Below are 25482 nucleotides of genomic sequence, written 5' to 3' on the forward strand. Positions count from 1 at the left end.
TTACCAAGGCCCCTAATTCTGCTCTCTTATGCCTGTGCGTTATGATCTCTAATTACATTGTTTCACACTATTTTTTCCTGCCTCATTCAGTTAACAGGATGGGCGGTGCTCAGGAATTGAGCAGCTACTTGATATTTTAATCCTTATCATTCAGTTAGCAGCCCCTGCCTTATTTACTGCACACCATTTAAGTCTCCAAAGAATACGTAATTATTCATTCCCTTACAGCCTTTTCTAAGGTGCCTGACTGAACTATTTTTATCCCTTCAATTGTATTTCATGTACATTTTCTGGTCAATGCCTATATATATTCATTTTATATACTAAGTGAAATGAATATATGCATGCATGCATATACAGCATGCACACGTACATATATACACACACACTTTTTAAAGATAATTTTGAGATCATTTTCTTTAACAACTTTTAGAATAGAAATGGAGCATGTGCTTTAAAACAGTCTTTTGTTAGGATATTGAAAATAAACATAAAATAATGCAAATGAGTGACTGAAGACATCCATTCACATAACTCAAATTATCTTCTTATGTAACCTTGTCTTTTGAGATGGTCTTCAACTTTAAATGTATGTGCATGTCCTGTAGGTCAGACAAGCTCTACGTTTGTCTGCAAAGGCTGCGCTCCTTGCTGAACAGGATTGCAAAGATGACTTCATTCATGTAGCATTTAGTGTGCAAGTTCAGGTGAGGAATGGGGGAAAAAATGAGGGTGGTTAGACACTATAACAAGTTGCCCAGATTGCTTTGGAGACTGTCTTTGTAGTCTTTCAAAACACAACAGGACACTGTCCTGAGCAACCAGCTCTAATTGGCCCTTCTTGGAGCAGGGTTTTGGACTGGAGGATCTCTATGTCCCTTCTAGATTCAACTATTCTATTATTTATTTTTACTTATACAATATGAGACAAATGACATGACACCAAGTTAGGTGCGTGTGTTGATCTGCTCAAGGATAGGAAGGCTCTGCAGGAGGATCTGGATAGGCTGCACCGATGTGCTGAGGTCAACTGCATGAAGTTCAACAAGGCCAAGTGCCGGGTCCTGCACCTGGGGCACAACAACCCCAAGCAGAGCTACAGGCTGGGAGAGGAGTGGTTGGAGAGCTGCCAGGCAGAGAAGGACCTGGGAGTGATGGTGGATAGTCGGCTGAATATGAGCCAGCAGTGTGCTCAGGTGGCCAAGAAGGCCAACGGCATCCTGGCTTGTATCAGGAACAGTGTGACCAGCAGGGCTAGGGAGGTGATCGTCCCCCTGTACTCGGCTCTGGTGAGGCCGCACCTCGAGTACTGTGTTCAGTTTTGGGCCCCTCGCTACAAGAAGGACATCGAGGTGCTTGAGAGAGTCCAGAGAAGGGCGACAAAGCTGGTGAGGGGCCTGGAGAACAAGTCCTACGAGGAGCAGCTGAAGGAGCTGGGCTTGTTCAGCCTGGAAAAGAGGAGGCTCAGGGGCGACCTTATTGCTCTCTACAGGTACCTTAAAGGAGGCTGTAGCGAGGTGGGGGTTGGCCTGTTCTCCCACGTGCCTGGTGACAGGACGAGGGGGAATGGGCTAAAGTTGAGCCAGGGGAGTTTTAGGTTAGATGTTAGGAAGAACTTCTTTACTGAAAGGGTTGTGAGGCATTGGAACAGGCTGCCCAGGGAAGTGGTGGAGTCACCATCCCTGGAAGTCTTCAAAAGACGTTTAGATGTAGAGCTTAGGGATATGGTTTAGTGGGGACTGCTAGCGTTAGGTCAGAGGTTGGACTCGATGATCTTGAGGTCTCTTCCAACCTAGAAATTCTGTGATTCTGTGGAAATCTACCTGTGGTAAACTCATATCATGCTTACTTCTGGTAGGCAAAACTTCATGGATTTTTTTTCACAAAAAATGCTAGTAAAATGTTTATCTGCAGTTCTGATTTAGTTAGCAGACTGTTCCATCAGTCCCATAAACAGTAGTTTAACTGTTCTCAGCAAGTTTTAGAAACATCTATCCAACAGTGGTTTTGTTGTTATGCTAGTACTTTGTAGAAGATTGCAGTGAATTTTAATGATTCATAGAAGATCAAACTGTTGCGGATTTAATCATTTTTTAGTAAAATAAATAAAAAACGACACAAAACCACACGGTGGAGAATTGTTGGTGTTAGTGGTCACTTATTTAGGTCTTGATCATGTTGCTAACATCTTTTGCAAACAATGGATACTGGAAAGAGTTTAGCATTTCATTGTCACTGACTTTTGGGAGTTTTAATACTGTCACCAATGTATCATGGCTCTGAATAAAGCAATGTTACAGCAAAATCTTACCATTCAAAATAGGCTAACTGTTGCTATAAAAAGACCTAGACTTTTCCGATTGCTAATGTTAATACTTCAAATAAGAATAGAAGGCTACAAGTGAAAGATGGTGCATGTAAAATATGTATTTTTTATTACAGTCAAAATACATGTATACATCTGTTTATCTGCTGCTGGCAGGATGAGAGGAATAGAGTACTTGTCCAAAAAAGGTCACATCCAATTAAAGGAGACTTTATTCTTAATGTAAATTCTTTTCTTTTGCAGAAGGAGTTGAGCCTTCCAAGACGAGGAAGTTTGTAAGTATCTGAAGTTTCTTCTCTTGTGCTCACAGTACAGTATGTATTTTTGAGAGTTCTTGAGTAGGCTATTCTTCTTTTCAGGGGAGCTAAAACAAAGGTTAAATATGACAGTTGATTTGCCTTAAGATGCGTATAGAGAAATTTAGATGGTGAATGAAGACCTATGGTTGTGCAGTAACCTTTTTTATGCAGATCTGCCTTTCCTAGAGGACCTATTGTAAGATATTTCTAAATTGCCTTAAAGTTCTTATGCTGAAGCTTTTCTTTTGTATTGAAGATTTCTCAACTTAAAATCAAGGAGGAAATCTGGTTTCTTTGTGAATGATGTAAATGAAACTTGACATACAAGTAGAACTATTTCTGTATGAAATTCTGTGATCAGACTTGTGGATAAAGTGGTTGGAACAAAATAATAGATGAGTGCTATTAAATGTATAGGGTTGTTGAGCTATCATTTTGATTAGTGGAGGTGAAAATTGTATGTTCTTGTATACGTTGCTACTGAATTAGAGCAATATGAAATTGGATACCATGGTTTCGTTGTTCTTTGTATGGGCTCTTGTACCTTGGCTTCTTTCCTTGGCGTTTTCGAGCTTTTTTGTTTTGTTTGTTCTTAATATATATTGTGTATTTATTCATATTTGTTTATTCCTTGTGTAGTAGTAATTCATTAAGAAGACATTGAGATAATTATCTATGAAAATATGAAACAATGTTTGGTTACTACTTCTCAAAAATAATTTAGGAATATAGGGTTACCACTGTACTCAAGTAAGCTTGTGTTAATGTGACAACATGTTACAAATAAAACCCAGAGCCCTTGTACAAAGGCTGGCTATGGTTTTATTTTTATATATTTGTTTTCAGCTTGGTAGCGCTATGTAGGTTTTGTTGCTGGTTTAGTTAGGTATGTGAATAACTGAAACTGTTGTTGCTGGGAAGGTACAGGTTGTAAGACATCTGCTGTCTGGCACAAGACTTCCTTGTTTTGGGTTCTGACAGAAGAAAAATCTTACACCAAATAGTAAGCAAAGCCATTATTTAAGAAATACTGCTAAATTATGAAAACTAATTCTATGTCAAGTATTTGGTATTGCAGTGGCACAGATAAAAACTGCTTAAGAAAACAATCTCTGTTGCCTTTTGGAAGCTTCATAATTAACCCCAAACTGTTGTCTGAGCAAAAGACTGCCCATATTGAAGTTAATGGTAAACTCATGTTGATATCAGCCAGAGCAGAAAGTGGCTTTACAGGCTCTTTCTTTTTTTTAAACTATAGCCCTGATCTTGCTTACTCTTGCTATGTTCGACGTTGAATATTGTTAAATGCTTTTCTTCAGGTTTAAAAAATGTCTGCAAAGCAATCACCTCAATTGCATTCATAGACATATTTTTTTATAGCAGATCATTGAGATGTAGGTGCAGATTCTGTAATGGTGCTGAGATCTTAATAAAATGTCATAAAGGAATAGCTGCTTATCAGCATAACTGTATCTGGCTATTAAGGTGGTTAGAATTCTGCAGATGGTATTTTAAAATACCTTTGATACTGCGTGGAAGATGCGTGGGGAAAGGTGTCTTGCTTATGGTTCACCAAGTGTATATGTAAAAGAACTAGTTACAAAATACTTTTTCCTTTAGATATGTTGTATTAATTTTATACTTTATTTAGGCTGGCTACTATCTAGATCACGCAGAGTTGTTTTTCATATGTATGCAGATAATTTTAAAATGTCTTTTCCTGTGGCAAATATAAAGGGGACAGCTGTTTCCAGGTCTAGGGAGCAAGCATGGTATAATGTGTCAATATGGAAGGGGAGGTATTTGTGAGGAAGCATAGGTTGTAAATATATGTTATATGACTGATACAGAGCACCAGCCTTTCCCTACATATTCTGCTGAACCAACCAGTGCTCTCTGGCTTCTTCAGCTATGTACACAACTTGATGCCAGAAATGGTACTCAGGTTTCCTTTATTAACATGATCAGATATGCAGTGAAAAAGGGCAATGCTAACATTCTGCCAGTAAAACAGTAAGCAGAGGAGTCTATTTGTGCAGTAGCAATTAGCTCTGGGTTGGTTAGCTGTGGCATTCATGCCAACATGATGTGTTTGCTATCTGCTGCCAGTTGGCAGTGCCTTTCCACTTATTGAGCCTCACCTGCTCTTCATCTGCCAGGGTATCCTGGTTGTGCTTCTGGGCACATATGTTCTTGCCATGTGTGAAGCTACTCCACCTTGCAGCTGACCTGTTGAGCTAACTCTGTGTTTGTTGATCTACAAACCCAATGAAAATGGAGTGCGCTCCGTTTTCATTGACCTGTTTATCTATGTAACCATTGTACAGCCCAATATAGGGACTTCTGTGAGAACCCAGCAGCTTCCGTGTTATTTGATACACAAGATTTAGCTGATATAAGGGCAGAGTAGTATGAAACTATTGTCTGATTTTGAAATAGAAGACTACAGTCTAAGGGAGTAGTGGTGCCAGAAGTCAAGGAAGAATCTAGAGAGGCTGGAGGAGGAGATGTGGAATGCAGTGACTTAGGTGAACTCTTGGAGAGGACCGAGGACAGAAAGCGCAGAAAGCTTGGAGAGGGAGAAAGGGTTTAACATCTCTGATTCTCCCTCACATTGTCACTATTTCAATTATCTTGCTGTGGGGCAATTCAATTTTAAACTGCAGCTGTGTGGCTTCATTTTGGAGGTCATGAAATAAGTTGAAATTCATGGGACTTGTACAACTAAACACAATTCTGATTTTACATATACTGCAACTTCCAAAGAAAGACTTGGAGACAAAGGATCTTGAAAAGGTTGACGTTCACTTTGTCTCAGTTTATGCCAATGATGCTAATTGTTGTTGCTTCAGAAAGAAGCGATATTCTGTCAGATCACGCCCTGGCTGTGCTGGTGCAAGTGCTTGTGTTTACACAAGCAGAACGGATCCAAGTTGCAATTAGCTTCATGGAAGTTCTTTGGAGTGTTTGTGCAGCTGCACAAATGCCTTTCTGACAGCAGGGTATGGTGGCATGGAGGCACAGTGAGTGTCAGGGAACTTTCTCTAGGGCTGTCTCTATCAGTAAACCTATGTGGTTGTTACTATCTCACTTTGCAACTCTATTAGAAAATTACTTAATATGTATTTCTGCATACTGCTGCTACAGGGATGGACTGTTTATATGCTGCTATGATGTTTTTTATTTTTTGTTTTCACCAAATATTTCCAAATATGAAGGAAAATATTTGTCCATAATGTTAAGCCAGACCCAGAAATAGAAGTTTTAGTGTTGCTAACATCAGTGTATGAAGCACGCAGGTCCTACGGTGAACCACAGAATGAGTGTTTGCATCTATAAATCATATTGTTTATACATTCAAAGAGTAGATAGCAAGAGTATGGAGCCAGAGAAGATTTCTTGTGTTTAACCTATGTTAAACAGGAGAGTCTCAATCACTGAAATTAAGATGTCAGCATGCCCTCTTTTGTTTCTTTTCTTGGACCAAAGTGAACAGCAGAATTAAAGCTGCAGAGGGACAGGGCAGGAGCTCAAAGGTTGCGGCACAATAGTTACCCTTCATTTTAAGTAGGTCTGTTCTGGTTTAAAATGCCCTTCTCCTAAAGAAGAATTAACAACAAGCTTCAAAAAAAGTCATATTTAAATAGAAGTAAGTGGGTAGGTAGAGGAGGTTCATTGTTTCTTTTGAGCTTCAGTGGTTCACCTGCCATAGCAGTAAAATACATGGCTTTTCCAGACTAAACTAGTTCTTGTTTCTTTTTCTTTTGTTTAAGCTGTCAGAGATATTTCAGTTTAATTCAAAGCTAGGTAATTTTAATGTATTTTTTTGGCTGCATATGTCCTTCTCTTGAAACTTCTGAAAATAAATTCAGTAATTATAAAATGTGGACTCTCATTCAGTTGCAGCAATTATATAATCTACTTGCACCTGTGAAAATGTCAAAGTTGGTCACAGAATGTTCATGAAACTCATTTATGCATTACAGTGAAGCAGCTGATATCCTTGGATAACAGCAAAAAAAAAAAAAAAAGTGTGACTAGCTAAGAATTCAAGAAAAACAGTAGTTAAAACTACTGCTTGCTAAAGGGCTTAGTCAAACAAGTTTCAGGAAGGTTAATAACTTAAGACAGTTCTTATTAATGACAAATATGGACTGTCAGTTAACATCAGGGAAAAAGGGGGAATCAGTGATTGAGTGGAATGAAGTGGAATAATAAAGATAATGCCAACCACACTTAAAAATAAAAATATAAAAAAAATCTGTAATATACATATATACATATATACAGGTCCATATACAGGACCTGTGATAATGAAAAGTGTTTGAAATGGATGCCAAAGCACCCAAAGGAAAGCTCAGAAGTTAAATACATTGACTGTACAATCCTGCACCTGCCTTAGTGTTTTAATCTCCCTAAGTGCATAGGATTATTTGTGGCTTGAAGGGCACAATTGTCAAAAAAACTGTCAAGACAGAAGACCCATGCACTTCGAAACATGCAAGAGAGATGGCCTTTTCCTTTGTGTTGTGTGCGTATGTCTCACGACATGTGCATTTGTTTATGGTTGCAGTTTTTCAGTGTTTTTCATCAGATGTATTTTTGCAGAAGGGAACTGTTGTGCTGAAAGTGCTCATGTCAAGGTACCTCATTTACAAAGTACAGAAATTCAAGTATGATTCATTGTAGCTGAGGACCAAAACTTCATTAAAGGATTTGTAGATCTTGGGTGATTAGTCTTGGATATTGTTATCTAGACAATTTAAGGCAGATCATTAAAGAATAATAATAAATTTTGAAGAAATTAAATATTTTCCATGTTAATTATAAAAATTAGTCCAAATGCGGTCCTGAGATGTAAAAGATAGTAACATTTCGTATTTTAATTAAAATAAAAACTGTTTCTCTGTTTATGAATGTTTTGGGACTTGTTTCATGTTTGTTTGTTTTCTCTGAAAGTATGTAGCCTCTGCAATCTGGTGCTCATTGGGAGATACTGAGTGTCTTAAATTAAAACAATTTGCAATATCCCATGAATATTATTACAGGAGAAAAGCACAGTTGTGCCTAAATCTGAGTAATGAGTTCTTTGTGCTGCAGGACGGTGCAGTACCAGAAATCTGCATTGCAGCTCTCTCCTGTAGATAGTTTGCTGGTGTTGCTCATATTTATATATTGAGATGAAATAAGCAAGTTGGCCAGAGGTGAGTGCTTTGATAAGCAGCGTTGTTACGCTGAAGGTACAGAAATTTAGGTCCATTTGTTCTCTAGAGCGTCTACCTCTGTAGCTGTGACTTCCGTATCTTCTGTAAGCAGGAGTTCCTACTGCAAAGTACTGTATGCTGATAGAAGACTCCATCTGATGGCCACTTGAGGAAACGTGTCTGAACAACGCAGTGTGTTGCCCCCAGGGAAGTCCTAGCTGCTTCTCTCAGTGGTATATTGACCTTTGGCAGGAAGTGGAAGGGACCAGTAGAGTAAGCAAGAGGGCTTGTGAGCCACGTCTGACAGGAGCTAGCCCTTTTTGTCTCCGGATAGCTTCAATGGCACTGTTTATACAAGTGCTGCAGCTTATGCTTAGTTATGAGTCCATGTATTCATAGAGTCCTACTGCAAATGTGTCCAATGGTTGTATTGACTCTGCGTTAGTTGTAGAGTTTAGATCTATTGATCTAAATTATATCCAAAATGTTGTTTTCTGGCATTCGTTTAGTTACATCCATGTTCAGACTTTTGCAAGCATAGTAGCAAAGAAAATTGATTATTTATTTTTTTTTGATATCACAGTCAATAACTTTAATATCAGAAAATAACGATATTAAGCCAAATGTCAAAAGCAGAGGGCTTTTTTTTTTGGAGGGATTGGAAGCTGTGGAGTAGACTTGAGAAGATGTTCTTATGCTTTGGGAGCTCTGAAATTAGAACCTTCCCACCCATTTCATCTTCACTTCCATTTCATCTACTCATTTTCTTTAGCATCATCTGCATTTAAAGTGAGCTGAAATGCTGCTTTGGACTTTAAAATGATTATGTTGCTGTTACTCATCTCGTGCTTTTGTAATAAACATCGGTGTTAATCATAAAAAGAGAACTTGTTACTTTTCCTCTTAAAGTAGTTCGGTGATTACTATTACCTTAAATTTGGAAATTAGAGCATGTTACTTATTGTTGCCAGGTAATGGGCAATTCTCGATTCTAATATGTATGTCTTCTGCAGAAGTCAATACTCTCAGTATCCCACGTTAGTTTCTTAAAGATAATGTGGTAGTGTTAGCTGCTGCTAGTACTCTTTCTATATGTTTGTGCTCAGTTAACTTGTATACTGCCACCAGGTAGAAAATTATACTCAGTATACTGGGTGGTGCTCAGTAACGACACTTTAATCTTAATGATAAACTCAGTAGTCATTCAAGTGATCTTTTTCCAGCAAGCCTAATATGTTTTGGTCACATGTGAGTAAAAGTAAAGAATTTTATTTCCCTCTCGTAGATCTGTTGCTGTTTCTATTAGCACCTTTTGTCACGGTAACACGCTGGGAAAATATTGTCTTCTGAATGCCTCTAAGTTGCTTTTCATGGTGGTGGCTTCCTAAATGCTGTGTACACTCTTAACTTTCTAGATTCTTCATATTTCATAGATCTTCATATTCATTTACCAATTAAAATGCATTTTTGTTTAAAAGAGCACAGATTACCAAGAGATCCAGATTGCTTTATGTGATGTTTTCATCCTCAGTATTTACCATTTCTTCAGTGTTTGACCTTTGAAACTTTTAGCAGTGGCTTTTTAAATGTCATTTCCAAGTCACTGATGAAAATGTCGAAAAGCATCAAGCAAATGAAAGTTCTGTAAACTCACAAAAGAATCTCATTGGTACAAAGGAAAGTCCCCCACTTGCACTTTTTTCGGGGGAGTCTGTTAATGAACTCTAAATCCACTTAATGCATTAACAATGTATTGATAATTATCCACTTATTGCTACCATGCTGAGTTTTCAATTAAAATTTTGAATGAGTTCACAGACTTCACAAAATCTTGCATCAGGCCAGGATCTCTTGGGTATGAAATGGAGAACAAGGATCACCAGATGAGTCCTTTACGGCATGTCTTCAGTTTCTTGTGACTGAGGATGAAAACCTGGTTTTTGGACATGTTTTTTGTGTGCTTTGAGCCAACAGTTACTGTAGTATGATTCTTTTCCCTCATGGTCTTGCTTACTTCATCCCCCATAAATTTTACGCAACTCTGCTGCCCATTGTTTGCATTTCCTCATTTTATAATTGTGTTGGGCTAACGGGAAGAGTAATGGCATGTGCAACGTGCTGGAGCCTTGTTGCCATTTTCCTGTTGTCAGCGCAGGGTCTTCTGCAGACAAGTCCTTTGTGCTGTGGAAAGCACAGGCATGGTTTTTATGTAAACAAAACAGCCCTTGGCATTTTATTGCTATTAGTTTTGTCCTTGGTTATCAGCAGACACCATTCGTGTTTGATCTTGTTCAACTATTTCTTTTGGCTTTTTCATGCACACATGTGTACCCCTGGTTCATTCATAGCAATATTGCTACGAATCTTTGCATGTTGTCTTTTGACTCATGTTTTATGATGTGTGGGATTGTCTCTTTCCAATGCAAGGTCTGTATGCTGTTCGAGAACATTCTGAAGTTTTGTGAAACCTTTTTACTGGTAAACACATACTCATGTGTCTGTGTGCATGCACACAACCTTTGTGAATAGATTAAAAAAAGTGATGACACTTTTAAAGTGTGTTTAATGGTATTTTTAAGTTATTCTTTGTTGCATCAGTAGGCCATATGTTCATACATCATTGTCCACTATATTTTTAACCACATAGATAATGTTTGCAAGGCTTAGAACTTGATAAAATGTGTTGAAATTGTAGTTACCTGAGGGACTGATGTCTAGAAAATGAGGCGTTCAAATTTTAAACCTTAATTGTGTAACATAATATTTATCCACCATTCTGCAAGTGTTGTGTTTGAATCATGTAAATTATCACCTGACCCATTCTTCACCATGTACCACAACTCTTCACACAGCACTGCATACGCTATGCCTTGTTGGAGTTGTTTCAGACATTTAGGCAAGGACAGGACAGTGTCAAGAACGAAAAATAAGCTTAAATATTTATTCATCAAATTTGTGATTGGTTAAGCCACAGTGAAAAAGAGGGTTGGGGAAGGGGAGATAAGGCTCCAGGGTAAAAAACAAACAAACAAACAAACAACAACAACAACAAAAAACAAAACAAAACCAAAAAAAAAAACAGAATTTCAGGATGGGAAAATTGCATGGAATCTTGGAGGGAGCAAAGGTCAAATATGTGGTTGCATCGATGCTTTATCTAATTCTAAGAATGCTTTTGCAATAGGATAGTTTATTTGAAATTAAAAAAAAAAAAAAAAGCTATGCATGTGCACGTAAATAGGTATAGTGGATGATGTGCAACCTGGGTGTTTGCGGAACAGATCTCATGGCTAGTGGATTGCTGGTGATGATAGGTACTGAGGTTCTAAAACAAATGAATGTCTACAAAGAAATTGTAGTAGGAAAGATCTCACAGAACCATGGAATAGTTTGGGTTGAAAGGGCCTTAAAGGCCACCCAGTTCCAACCCCTGGGCAAGGACATCTCCCACCAGGCCAGGTTGCCCAAAGCCCCATCCAGCCTGGCCTTGAGCACCTCCAGGGATGGGGCATCCACAGCTGCTCTGGGCAGCCTGTGCCAGGGCCTCACCACCCTCTGAGTGAAGAATTTCTTCCTTGCAACTAAATATGCCCTCTTTTAGTTTAAAGGCATTACTCCTTGTCCCACTCCACTCCCTGACCAAGAGTCCCTCCCCAGCTTTCCTTCTGATCCCCTTTAGGCACTGGCAGGCAGCTGTAAGGTCTCCCCGGAGCCTCCTCTTCTCTAGGCTGAACAACCCCAGCACTCTCAGCCTGTCCTCACAGTAGAGCTGGTCCACCACTCTGCTCATCTTTGTGGCCTTCTTTCTGGGCTTGCTCCAACAGCTCCATATCCTTGTGCTGGAGACTCCAGAGCTGAACGCAGGGCTCCAGGTGGGGTCTCACAAAAGCAGAGCGGAGGGGGAGAATCACCTCCCTTGCCCTGCTGGTCATGCTGCTTTTGGTGCAGCCCGGGATATGGTTGGCTTTCTGTGCTGCAAGTGCACACTTAGTTCATTACTGAAACGTCAATACTGAATCTGACAAAATGTGGCAAAAAAGAGCAATGGGATGGAGGTCTGACAGAACAGACTATCTAACCTATTGTTTTTTTTCTTCCCACATGACAATATTCTTCTCTGAGCAGCTTTTCCAGTTTACTGTATTGTTCACTGAACTGCTCTGCTTCTTCTGGTTCTGCTCTTGTACCCTGCATTATCTGTTGAACCAGCAGTTTGTGACGCTCACAGTGTTTCTGTGTACAAAGAAGCAGCAAGGCATGTAGCAAGTGCAGAAAGAAAATGCTAGGGAAGTTGGAAATCTCATAGTAGAAATATGAGCTGCTGAGTCAAGGAAGTAATAACCTCTGAGAGCAGGCTGGGTCTCAGGGGTGGCTTAGTTTGTGAACACAATAGTTACATGACTGTATTCTGACTTCAGTAGCAAATGTGGTAGGCACATGAATAACTATTTCAGACTAATAATTGTTTCAAGTATTTTTAAATTACCATTGGGTCCTCCCATTTGGTCTTTGAGCAAAAAAAAAGTTGCATCATAAGTAAAATTATTTCTCATCAGTATTTGTTCTAGTAAAACTTTAAATTTTTATGGCATACACAGAAAGAACAAATGCCCATGTCACCACCTGTTTTATTCTGATGATCTGAGAGTATTTACCCAGTGAGAACTGTCGGAAGAACATCATGTGAGTGATCACTGCTAGTCAGTGCAGCTTGAATTTCAAATGGCAAATCTCAGGAATATCAGACATACTGAAAAAGCATCTTGTTCACCATTTGTTTTTTCCCAGTGGCATTATTTTGGTAGTTAAGGAAAATTCAAAGTTTGTCAAAAGAATTATTGGTTATGAAAGACTTGTAATGTCCCTACGAATTGCGTGATCCTGTCTACTTTGTGCTGTATTGATGAATTGATTTTTCTGGCACTGATGCTAGAAACATTTGAATAATCTCTTAATCTGCAGAAAAAAGCTTTCTGAGGCAATGCAATTTCTAGCTTGCACACATTTAGCCTCTGTAGGATTGGGGTCATGGTAGGGCTCTGGAAAGATTACATGATTGTTTGATGAACCTGTGCTCTGCTTAAAGAATTCTAATTTTGTGTATATATATGTGTGTATATATATATATGTGTGTGTGTGTGTGTATATATATATATATAAATTGTTTGTTGTCTGTGTGTGGAGATTGAAAGTGAGGTGTAACCTACAAATAGATGATTGGTTTTATTTTTAGGAAAGAAGCATTCAGCTTTCTGCACAATATTGTTCTTCCGGTAGCAATAAAATCGCCTTATTCTAAATAACCATTCTCAGGTAAAAGAGGCAGTTACTGAACAGCAGGATCAGCATCTTCTGGTAGACATTCTGGCAGTATAGATTTTCCCCTTGAAATTGTCAGTATTGTACTTCCATTATGTAAAGTGTAGGGTGACCTCCTAGAGATGTGGATTACTTGGATTTCATGATTCTGACCTCTATTGTGTTGTAGAGGAGTGAAGTCTTTTTTCCCCTCCTTGTTCCTGTCAAATGTGAATTCAAACATTTTTAATACTGCTAGCATTCTCAACCAGTACTGTTGTTTATCACAAAGGATATTTGTGTGTTCATATCCATTATCTGCCAGTTCTTTGTCATTCTGTTGTACTATCACAATGCTATGTACCTTGTTATAAAACATTTGGGGAACTCCTGTTTATGCAGAATGCTTCAGTGTTTTCTGAGGAACAGGTGGAACTTGTCATTTTTTGGATTCCCCCAGACACCCAAGTCAAGATCTTCATCATACTTGCTGTATAGCTTGGGATCAAATATTGGAAAGATCACGTGAAAAAGTAGTTGTGTAGATACTTCTGGGTATTAACCTCTTAGTTCGGTGTAGTGTACTGATGCAAAAGCCTGATGATTTTTTTCATACTGTTCAGTTCTGTTAACACAAGATTTCTTTTGGGTGGAGCTGAATGGGAAGGTTCTCTTCTCTGCAAGGAATTAATCTGATGTACTTCTACCACTAATGGAGGAGTGAGAGACCAGATAATGTGTGTACAGAGCTCATGTACTCCACAAATGCTCTTGGACCACTGAGTTTATGTGATGTCCTCGGATGATTCCTTTGGTGTGTAAAGAGCTGGATGTCATCTGTGCCTTCGTGTCTGTTGTCTATAAGCCCACAATCCTTCTTTTCTCTCACCTTCCTCTTTCAGTAAACTTCTATAACCTTGTTTTATTGATACCTGCCCTACCTTTTATACCAGTCTCCCCATGATGAGCCCCTTGCTGAACCTTTTGGCTCTTCATGATTGTTTCCCTTTCCCACTTTCTTTTTAAAGCTATGCTTCCAGCAATTCGTTACTCTCCTAAAATACCAGTGCAGGGCCCTGATGACTGGGTTCTGCACACTAACCTGTTCTATGAGAAGAGTAAAAGCTGTATCAGTGTCAGGATCAAGAGGCTGCTGCCGGGTGTGAGAAGGACTGGCACTCAAAATTCCAGATGAATGCTTCCTTATAGCAGTCAAGGGACAACAATTGGATCTCAGAGGAGTGACCAACAAAGCAAGCATGTCCTTATTGGCAGGGATCTTGAGCAGAGCATGAGATGCTAACAATTCCAATGCCTCTTCCTCTGTAGGCTGCATGGTATAGGCCTGGGCAGGATCAGGTGAGCCAGCTGCAGGAGGAGTTGTAGGAGGTGGAAGGTTGGTTTGGTCTTGGGGAGGGATGTGTCAGTGGTCCACAGACAGACTTTCAGGATTTAAAGCAACTGGTGTACGGTTTGACAGCAGGAGAGGGGGCACACGGTGATGACTGTCAGGGCCTCTATTCTCCATGGCTGGATGTGGTGCCCACCCTGTAGTTAGATCACATTGGCTGTTTCTTCTTGTTTGGGGGAATACTACATAACGTTTGTGGCCATGGCCATTTTGGCTTTTACCACTACCTCCATTTCTGCCTAAAATGTCTGGATCCTGCTGATTTTTCTCCATCCTCACATTTGCCTCCCTCTCCCTATTGGGGTTATAGGTCATGTTTACTCTCTTGGGAACTAAAATTTTCTTGGCTGAATGCAGTTCTGTTTTTCTGGAGGTATTCCTTCCATTTGTGTTTAGGCAAACTTTGCCTAAATCTGAGTGCTGCATTGCAGGTGCATTGCTGGGATAGGGCAATGGAGATCTGGGGCAGGGATACCAAGCCAGGCTTAGGCTTGCAGAACTTGTTCTGTGAATGTAGTTTTCACATGGTTACAGAGCACTTTGTGTATAGGAGAATGAATAGTAACTGCTGGGGCTAAGAAGAGGGGCAGGGAACATGAGGAGTATTTCGGGAGGGGTCAATGGCTCATTATGAGTCTTGAGGTTACACAAACTGAATAGGGTGCGCCTGGGCAGTGGGCAGGTGGGTGACTTCTGTGGACAGGAGCAGGGTGGAGCTCATCTCATGCAAGTTTGGAGAAGGAAAATGTTTCTTTGGCAGGGTACCTTTCTGTTCTGCAAGCTCTGATCATCTACCTCTGCCTCTTTAGTCTTTAACAAGCCTTTGCACCCTGTGTTATGGCAGCATTTATCCTGGCATTAACATACTTTTCTGCCATCATGCAGTTTTCTACTCTGCCATCTCTTTAACAAAGCAGGAAGCAAACATATCATCCCTGTCCTTTCTCCCAAATGTAGAGCTTTTTTTTTTTTTTTTTTTTTTTTTTTTTTTTAGCAAGCCAGCCCAGCTTAGACCTGTAAGGTTTTTACTGAGTTATGTTGTGACAGCACCTGTGAAAAGGTCAGAGAGAGTACTGTGGAAAAGTAGATCCATAACATTGCAGCGCTTGCCTGAAAGGAATAGCAGATCAAGTGTCATGGGGGAAGCAACTGGGGGTCTAAATGACTGGCACCAATTTTGGGAGCCTTGTACTTTGTGGCAAACAACACACAACAAATACAATGCACAAGACAGTGTAATTGCTTATAATCATTTCTTCATGTCCCAGTTGGTTCACTCATGAATGTTTAGCGTGGTCATACTCCTAGGCAGTGAAGGTAAAAGCAGCAGTTGAGAGAAATATGCTATCCCTAATGCCCCTAATGTAGAACTAAACATGCAGCTGCCAAAGAAACGAGTTCTTGCTGTTTTGGCCTGACTGCAAAAACTCACCTCTACCTTTGTAAAGGTTGTGTAGGGTACACAGGCATTGGGAATGCTTTTTTTGCTTTGTTACGTGGTACTGCTTTGCAGTCAGGCAGCCAGACACACATTGTTCTTCACAGCATGTGATGAAAACATGATTAAACCAGACAGATTTGACATCTGGGTGTGGGTGTGGCCTTGGGGCTGAGGTGGGAGGAGTGCACATGCTGCAAATCATCCTGCTTCTGAAGGAAGAAAGGTGTCAGTGATGCCTTTGAGGTCAGAATTAATTACTTGTAAACCCTGCCAAGGCAGTTCTTGAATCTGCTCTGCCAGCCTGGCAGGACCTTTAGGTCAGCTGGATGGCAGCTGGTTCTGAGCAGTGTGCAGCACTATAGCTGTTCGGGCATGGGCAGTGCGTTAGAATACAGCATACCACCAGTGGGTGCCACACAGTTCTCAAACCTGTGGAAAACTGAGGCCTGGGACATATTGTAGATGTCTCCAACAGTTTTCCAGTGGTAAAGAGTGTGGATAATTGCCTTGGACACCTCAGACATATGTTTTGTCTATGGCACTCATGTTCTATGCTGTTCAGCCTCTGGTAGGAGTTATGGGATTATGGTTACCTTATGCTGCTGGTGAGCAACAAGCAAGGGATGAGACAGCAAAGAGGACAGGCAGCGTTCTGAGCTGTGTTAAGAGTGTTGCCAGCAGGTCAAAGATGGTAATCCTTCACCGCTAGTCATCACTGATGAGGCTTCATCTGGAGTCCTGTGTCCAGTCCTGTGTTTCCTAGTATGAGAAAGGTACTGACTTAATGGGCTAAGTCCCACCAAGGACCAGGAAGATGATTAGTGGACTAGATAGACTAAGATCTGGGACTGTTAAACCTGGAGAAGAGAAAGCTATGGGTTATGGGGTGAGGGATGGTCTTAAAAATGTGTATAAATGCCTGTTGGGAGGCAGTGAAGACAAGGATGCTGAACCCTTCTCAGTGGTGCCAGTTGCCAGGGCAAGAGGCAGTGGGCACAAATTAAAAAATAGGAAACTCCATCTGACCACAAGCAAACACTTTTTTTCCTGGGGAAGGTGGTGTGAAACACTGGAATAGGTTTTACACAGAGGCTGTGGATTCTCCAGGAAGATGCTCAAAACCCAACAAACTGTATGTGGTCCTGGACAACCTCCTGTAACCTTCTTTGAGCTGAGGATTTGGACTGGATAGTATGAAGAGGTCTCTTCTAACCTCAGCCATTGAGTGACTGAGTGTAGTGCTTCCTGATACAACAGGTCTCAGCTGCTGCAAGTCTTGTAGTCCAGAAAGTAAAGTGTTGTCAAACAGCATCTACTTAGGGCAGCTTTGAACTGTGTGCATTGTGGGGACTTTTGGTCCAGGATGATGGCTCTAGTCTAAAGTAAATTTTCTGAAATGTATACAGTGTAAATGCAGAGCTCTTAGCACCAACTGCTTTGATCTGCTTGTTCTCTCCTACTACACCATGGTGTTTGAAATTGTAAGCACAGAACACCAAAAATGCTAGCAATAAAAGTCTGCAGTAAAGCACATGCTTGTGCTTGCTGGTGATGGAAATTTTGCAGGAACTGGTGAGTATTGAAAACCTATGCAGAAAATGATGTAAGCAAAATGGATGCCAATTGATTTACCAGAGTTCTGTAATAATTCTCAGTGTAGCAGTTGTCTTTTAGATGTCTATGTAGCTAGTGCAAAATTTAGTAGGCTTGGTTAACCAGTGAAAGATCATCTAGAGAGAATATGATTTGCCCTGGTTTTCTGCTTAATTTGAGAATTCAATCTTACTACTTTTTTCTTACAACTTTTGTTGGGGGTCCTTTGTTGGAATAGGCATTTTATTTACTTAAAAAATTATGACAATGTGATATAAGAATAGAATGACTTGTGTTGGAAGGGACTTTAAAGACCATCTAATTCCACCCCCCTGCCATGAGCAGGGACACCTCCCACCAGACCAGGCTGCCCAAAGCCCTGTCCAGTTTGGCCTTGAGCACCACCAGGGATGGGGCATCCACAGCTTCTCTGGGCAGCCTGTGCCAGGGCCTCACCACCTTTTGAATGAAGAATTTTCTCCTAAAATAATACATAGGAACAAAATCTTTAAATGGTTTGTTTTCCAAACCGGCTCTTACAGCTTGTACTTTCACGAATGAGCCCAAAGTAGAGTCATAACCAGTGCATTATCGATTTTATATAGATAAGATGTCATTTTAGGGAGTTGGCAGTAGTTTGAAACCAAAGATAATAGAAGTTCATTCAATCAGTGGGATCCTAAAGTTCATTGGCAAGAGAGGCAACTATCAGAAAGATCTGCATCTGACAAAAACTGAGTTTGCCATCTAGATTTGATTGACAAAATAACTCAAAATGGAGAAGTCTGAGTAGAGAACTGGGATGCAAGAGGGAAACCTAAGCTAAAGTATTGCCTAGCTACTGAATCACTATCTTTACACAGCTGTTGGTTTTGAATTGTGTTCAGGGATTGTTTGACTCATGCATGATGGTGTAACACTGAAGCAATGTAATATTAGTGAAGTTAGGGAATTGTGCAAGAATGAGAGAAGGGAAAATAATTTGCTACAGAGACGAATAAAAAAGAAAAGGGCTGAGGAAAGGCTATAAGGAAAACAGGTGAGAAGAAAGAAATTCCAGGAGGCATGTGCTTGAGAGAATCTGGAACAGACATACTGGTATTTGCTTTAGTAAATTATCTGGTTGTGACTCCCTAATTCTTGCATGAAGCCCTTGCGTGTAGTATCCAGACAGCAAGGAGAAAACAAAGGAGCCAGTGTGTTAGTACTAGAGAGGCCGCATCCTCAGTTAAAAGCTGTTTTGGACAAATTAGTAGTCTGTGGGAAGTTAGCACCACATGGAGCCTGGTTAGCTAGTAAGGAATGAAGAGGAAATGAGAATGGAGAGCAGCTCCAGCATTTGCTGCTGACTAGGTGAGAAAGAAGGAAGGAAGTGTTCTGCTAGAAGGTAGCTGTTCAAAGCAATGAGGATAGTCGCAAGCCCCAACACCTTTTCTTGGTCATTCCTGTCAGTCTTACTGCACTGTTGTGTACTTGCCTCCCAGCTGAAATTGTTGCAGAGCCATCTCCCTTTACATGTGTGTGGCTGTAGTAGTGCAATAAAACAGTGGCAGCAGAGGGGCTCATCTTTGCATCAGTTTTACGTGATGGGGTAATGAGCTTTCCTCCACAGTAGTGCTTGGAGAACTGATGCTCTTCTAGACCAGCAGGGCGTTTCTCCAGTCTGAGCTCTTTCTTCATGATGACTGGAGGCAGGCAGGCAAAGTCATGTTCTCTGTGTCTGAGCACAATTTATGGTTCCTTTTCACTGTGAAGACTACCAATCTCTTTGCCAGAGAGAGAGAAGTGGCAGCTTAGCTCACCTGTACTTGCACAGCTCTGTCAGAGGAACTTGTCTAGTTGTTTCCATGTTGAAATCGTGACAACTTTTAGTGTTTGCCCTATTTTTCCTTAGGGGTGTAAGTTTGTAAGGTGAGGTAGAGTCTTCTATTAGACCAATGGATACAGTTAAACAAACAAATGAGAGAGAGTCTTTTCTAGGCTCTTGTGCTTGATTTATCATGCCTCAAAATCTTCGGATTTAGATTCTGAGCCTTTTGGGGCTTATCCATCTCAGAAATAACTAACATTCTGGCTCCTGCACAGCTGTAATGATTGACTTGCTGTAATAAAGGCAAAAGTCTTTAAAATTGTGGAGCAATGAAACTGTTCTTGTAGCTTTAGTAAATATCCAGGTAAGTATCCAAAGTATGAACTGGAAGCACTGTGCTTTGAGTTGCATTTTGTTGTTGCCTTTGTTGATTACATACCTTCCTAAATTAGAATGAACTAAATTCACTAATGATACTCATCTTGTGATCTTCTCTGAGCTTCTTCCCTTAATAACTTTTAACTATTGCTAAACTTGCTTACTGTTATTAGGTAGAAGTACTTTCTACAAGAAAATACCAGCCTTGAGAACAGGATTTCCTTACTGAAGCTGAAATGCAGAGAGTTAATCTTACTTGGCTTAATGTGGTACCTTCAGTCAGATTTATTGAACAGTGTGTAAGAGCATCAAAGAAATCTTTGAGTCTGTCTATATGGGCTGGTGCTGCTTAAACGTGCAATGGGATGTTGACCTTTTCAAAGAGATAGCAGTTGGCACTCTGCCTTCGCTACAGAATGTGTAAGCCCTTGGGTTAACAAAATGCATGTAGAAAAAGCCAATTCTGTAATGATGGACATAAAAGTAGGAAATATTATACATTTTATTCAGAAGTTAGTGCTGTTGAAATCTGTTTAATAACATAGATCTGTAAGTGAATAAAGGAGATCATAAAAACGTACTTCAAAAATCTTTTCCTTCTTTTATTATGTATGACTGATTAATGCAGAAGGCTTTGTAAGACTTAAGACAATGTTCTGAGGATTTTGTAGCTGTACAAAAGTGTGTATAAAAGTACCCCTTGAAAACAACCCTTTTCCTGTATCTGCTTCTAGTGAATAGTTACAAGATAGAGAATACTTGAATATCAGGCAACTGTTTCAAAATCTAATTTGAAAGTATATTTTTGTGTGGATTAAGTGTGGTAGGTATCACAGGTGCTAAACATGAGGATGGTTTTGAAATATAAGTATTTTGTTCGCTAGATCACTGATTGATTATTTTTTCTGTAAGTAAATGAACATCCTTTTAGTTATAACAGATGATTCACTTACGCTGGCTTTATGTTACAGATTCTGTGTGGTCTTGGATACAGGTTGTAGTGTCTTTGTCATCGGAGATACCCAAAACCAAACAGCATGCAGCCCTGTGCAACTTGCTCAAGTCAACTGTCCCTGAAGCAGAGCGTTGGGCTGTATGGTCTCCAGAGGTTCCTGAACAATTCTGTGGCTCTCTGTAATACCATTGAGATTCTGCTGAAGATTAGTTTTTATAGATTGTTGTCATACTTTGTGGATGCTTCACTTCACTTTTAGACTATTCTAGAAGACACCATAAATATTTTCACTTAAATTAAAAATGCTGCTGATTTCTTGGTTGAAATGAGTCTGTCAGAAGTACAAAGAACATACATATTTCAGTCCAGATAGCTTTTAGATTACTGCTTTGTAACTCTGAACTTGGCTTTTTAAGACATGTTTTACCAATAGCCAAGCCAACAGTTTTTTTTTTTTTTATTGTTAATTCTGAGAACCTTTTGATACATTACATGTAGGCTAGAAAAAAAATAAGCAGAAAATTACAGTGGTCTGCAGACGTAGGAAACCTGGATAACTGGCTTTAGTCATTTCTTATTAATGGTGTAGATATTAAGAGTAGAAGGTATTTATTAAGTTTGCAGTGGACAAGCTGGGAAGAATGCAGGTATGCAAAAACAGTATGGCAATTCAAAATCATTTTGACAACCTGGAGAAAATACACTGAAATAAGAAGTCTCCAGCCTGTTCTATTTTAATAAAGAGCTTTTTAGATGTGAGATAGGTGTGTGTCAGTTTCCAGGAGAGAGTCGGAGAGGCACAGCGGTTCCACAGTGTCATTGCTGTTGGAGGGGTGGAAACATGGGAAGAGGGCGTGTGGTAACACATCATACTAGAAAGCTGATGTTTTGAGATGCAAGGCACACAGCGTTTTTCTACCCCACACAGAACCTGTAAGACCTTATGCTTGAATAGTACGTGTAGGTTTGAGTGTTGCGTGTTAACTTGACATACTCTATGGAAAAATATTTGCCAAAATAGAGTTGTGCAAAAGAGAAGGCTGAGGGGAGGTAATAAGAATTCAAGCATATGGAACATTTGCTGTGAGTGGGAAATTATATTTTGTTTGTTAATAGAGTGTAAAACAAGACATAATGGACTTAAATTGGAACAAAGGAGATTCAGTTTAGTTGCCATTGAAACATTTTCTGTCCCTCACAGTGGTGAAGCAAAAGAGCGGAGTAACTGGGAGTGTTGTGAAATTGCTGTCAGCTTTTAAGAACAGGTGAGGTGAACTGTTCACTGAAGTGATATGGGTAACACAGGTGTAATGGACCTTTCTGTGGTAAGGACAAGGTGATCTCTTGATTTACTTCCAGCTCTCTTTACTATATATCATTACCTTCACGGGAGTAATTGTCAAGGGAAAAAAGACAATGAACTTCAGCCTTTTTGGTTGTATTTTCATTTTATTTTGCATATGAAAAACTGTTCCCATTTCTCCTGCTTCCCTTGGTCAGAGCACTTGCCCACGCCTATTTGTCTATTGACTATCAAGAAAGAAGCAAGTGATGTATCTGCTAAAGTTGTCAGGCATACATGTGTGGTAGCCTTACAAAGCTGCTGGGGATAAGCATCCACAGCCATGTATATATTTGTGTGTGCGTATATATTCCTTAATAAGGAATCAATCAGCCAAAACAGAGTTTTGTAACATTCTAAGTATGTTTTAGTTTCTGATAAATAAGTGTTGCGTATTGGGAGAAGGAAGAATTTTATAATTCTGTAATTTCTTATTTATCCTTTAGCTTTTTTAAGAAGGTACTCAGATAACATCATGATCTTATAAAAACTATTCAGTAAAAGATGTTTTCTGTTTTCATTGTATTCCTGTTGATGAAAGAGTAAATACAGAAAAGTTAAGTGGCATCAGTTAGTACTGAAATATAGCTTAAATACAGACCAAATAAACCATTAAGAGCCATTAAGAGCATGAACTTGGCTTATCACTGGGTAACAAGGCTCTTGAATAATAATAGTGGTAATAAAATAATAAAGTGCTTAAACCCTGCGTAATGCAGAACTCTTCAAGAAGTAGTTCTAATTTTGCCTCTAGTCTTTCTTAGTATTATTTCTTTCATATTGAAAGTGCAGTTTGAGACCATAATTAAAATTGAAGTCTGATTTCTCAGGCTTTTTACAGTTTTGATAATAGCTTGATATCTGTTGAAAAGTGTCTTTATTATTTGAGCTATTTTTATTGCTTTCTAAATTAAGCTTATTTATTTTTCATTTTTGTAGCATGTGAAATGTGGTAGGAGGTCATCTAAATCTCAAATATGTTAGGAGTTCTTCAGAAGAAAAAAAATGGGAAAAGATGAGCTGTTATATTGTTTGGGTTTTTGATATTACGTGGAGTATTATTTTAGAGTTTTCACAGCCATGCAAAATGATGCTATCTAGAAAAGGGTGATGGGAAGACTGATAGAATGTGAGGAAGGCCACAAATGTATTACATTAGATGACACATCATGCTGTTTTTTTATGTCATTTGTAATAACCATCCAAATTATGTTTAGACAGTAGAGAGCTGCTTTCACTTTTCAGCCATATGCTTTCAGTACTTCAACTGTCTTCTGAGCTCTTTATATTGGAGGACCACCCATCAATAGTCCCACTAATTGTCTACTCCTATGTATAAGCAGGCTATTCCATCTGCAGGGAGAATTTCAGAACTAACTGTTGAAACTCAGGGTAGAGGAGTGAAAGAGGGTGAGGCTGCAGAGATATTTGTCAGACCTTGGCTGGTAAGCACTATTGATTCTTCTTGTCTGCTTGGTTTACACCCTGCAATGTTTTAGGGTCGATATTTGTCATAGTCAACATGTGTTCAGGAGGGGAGAGTCCTGTTTACTAACCTAATTTCCTTTTATAACAGGGTTACCCATCTAGTTGAAGAAGGGAAGCCAATTGATATAATCTTTTTGGATTTCAGAAAAGCTTTTGATACTGTCTCTTACAGTATCCTTCTGGACAAAATTTTGGCATAAAGCTAGACAAATTCGTAACATGATGGGTGAACAATTGGCTGACATTTGGCTGACATGTTGAGCTCTCAAAGGGTTTGTAGGAAATACAAATTATCTCAGGCTGGCAGCCCATCAGTAGTGGGGTTCCACAGGGCTATATTTTAGGGACAGTTCTCTTCTGTGTTTTTGTAAATGACCTGGATGCATGATTTGAATGCGTATTTGGTAAGTTTGCAGATGATCCTGAATTAGGAGGTGCTGTTGACTCCCTCGAGTCAAAAGTCCTTGCAGAAAAATCTTGACAGATTAGAGAGTTTGACAATCCCCAGCCTCATGAAGTTTAACAAGACCAAGAACTGGATTCTGCACCTGGGAAGGGGCAACCCTGGCTGTACATATAGATTCTTTAAATCTTTAATTTAAAAACAAATCCTTTCAGAATAGTAATAGTTACAGACTCTAAGTAGGCTCTGGCAGAATATTTTGTAAGACTACCTGGACTCTTACCTTCTGGTACTTTAGTGACACATGAATAAACAGTCTTACTGCAAAGTGCTTACCATTGTCAGATTTATAGACACGGCTGTAAATGTCAATGATGTTATATCCATCATTTTGAGAATTACAGAATTTAGAGACGGAAGGGGTTACCTAGTCTCTTTTTGTGGTGAGCTACCAAAGTCATCCCCCTAACCCATGAGATAAATTATGTAACAGCGCTACGAGCTGTTCTGTATGGCATGCAGACAACCAAGGAACTTCCAGGTTCTACCAGAGTCTAAGCACCACCCTGCAGTGACAAGCAATTTGTTTGGACATGCCATGCTGAGACTGCTGTGCAAACTGAGCCCCTGAGTACAGGTAGTGGTGAGCGTCTTCCATCATCCCCACTTATTTCTCCCTTCCTCAGGGAAAGAAACACAAAACAACTCCTTCCTTTTCCTCACACAGTCTGGCCAAGATGAAATATTTCTTGACGTTGAAAATAGGGTGATTATTTTGAGCCTGAGCATATGAGCAAGATGTACCAGACAGGAATCTAAGAAAAAGGATTTAAGCCATCTGTTATTACTTCTTTAGTTGTGCCGCATCTCAAATACTTCTGAATAAAGTAGGTGGTAAATACAACAACTCGGAATAACTGACCAATTACACATTGATAAGAAAAATACTTCTTGACCCTCTCCAGCAACTAGCTGAAGCATGAGATTCATTTTGTATGCATTGTATTTATCAGTCTGTTGACTTCAGACAGAGGTAACAGAGGTAGATTCATATTTCAGAGTTGTCCTGTGACTATCTTACAAAGCATCCAGACACACTGTGTTGAAAAGAATGCAAAAAATTTCTTCAGTGCTGTTTTGCTTCTTACTGAAGCCAAGAAACAGGATTGTACTAGAGTGGTTCTGCGTTGTTCTTCGAAGAACCTATTTAGTACCACAATATTACCAATGGAACAGCTGTTAGAATCTCAAATGCCTCTTGAATTACAGTTTTACTTTCCACCTGGTATAGAGATTTGCAGTGTCCCAGATTTGAATGTTGAATCTGATGTTAGATTTGCTTGTTCTTATCTGCTCAACTGAGAGAATTTCACAAACCTAAGTTTTGAATACAGCAGGGAAAGAAGACAAGCATGTAAACAAGTGGAAGTACTAGAATCTGCTGCTGTGGCATGACGGTAGACTCCTGCAGTTTATTAGCAGTGGATCCTAAGATCTTAGGTTTTCTGATCGATGTGAGAGGATGCAAAGTGTC

General features: G+C 39.6%; 1 protein-coding gene across 1 annotated transcript in view; it reads left to right on the top strand.

The window, feature by feature from the left end:
- The window catches only part of MAST4 (microtubule associated serine/threonine kinase family member 4), a 200719-nt gene that overhangs the window by 41312 nt on the left and 133925 nt on the right, over positions 1 to 25482 (top strand). Inside the window, exon 2 of the mRNA XM_032205667.1 lies at positions 2570 to 2601. Coding sequence (XP_032061558.1) covers positions 2570 to 2601 — 32 coding nt within the window. The remainder of the gene's footprint in view (positions 1 to 2569; positions 2602 to 25482) is intronic.

Source organism: Aythya fuligula, chromosome Z (genome assembly GCF_009819795.1).
Source record: "Aythya fuligula isolate bAytFul2 chromosome Z, bAytFul2.pri, whole genome shotgun sequence".
Lineage (NCBI taxonomy): Eukaryota > Metazoa > Chordata > Aves > Anseriformes > Anatidae > Aythya > Aythya fuligula.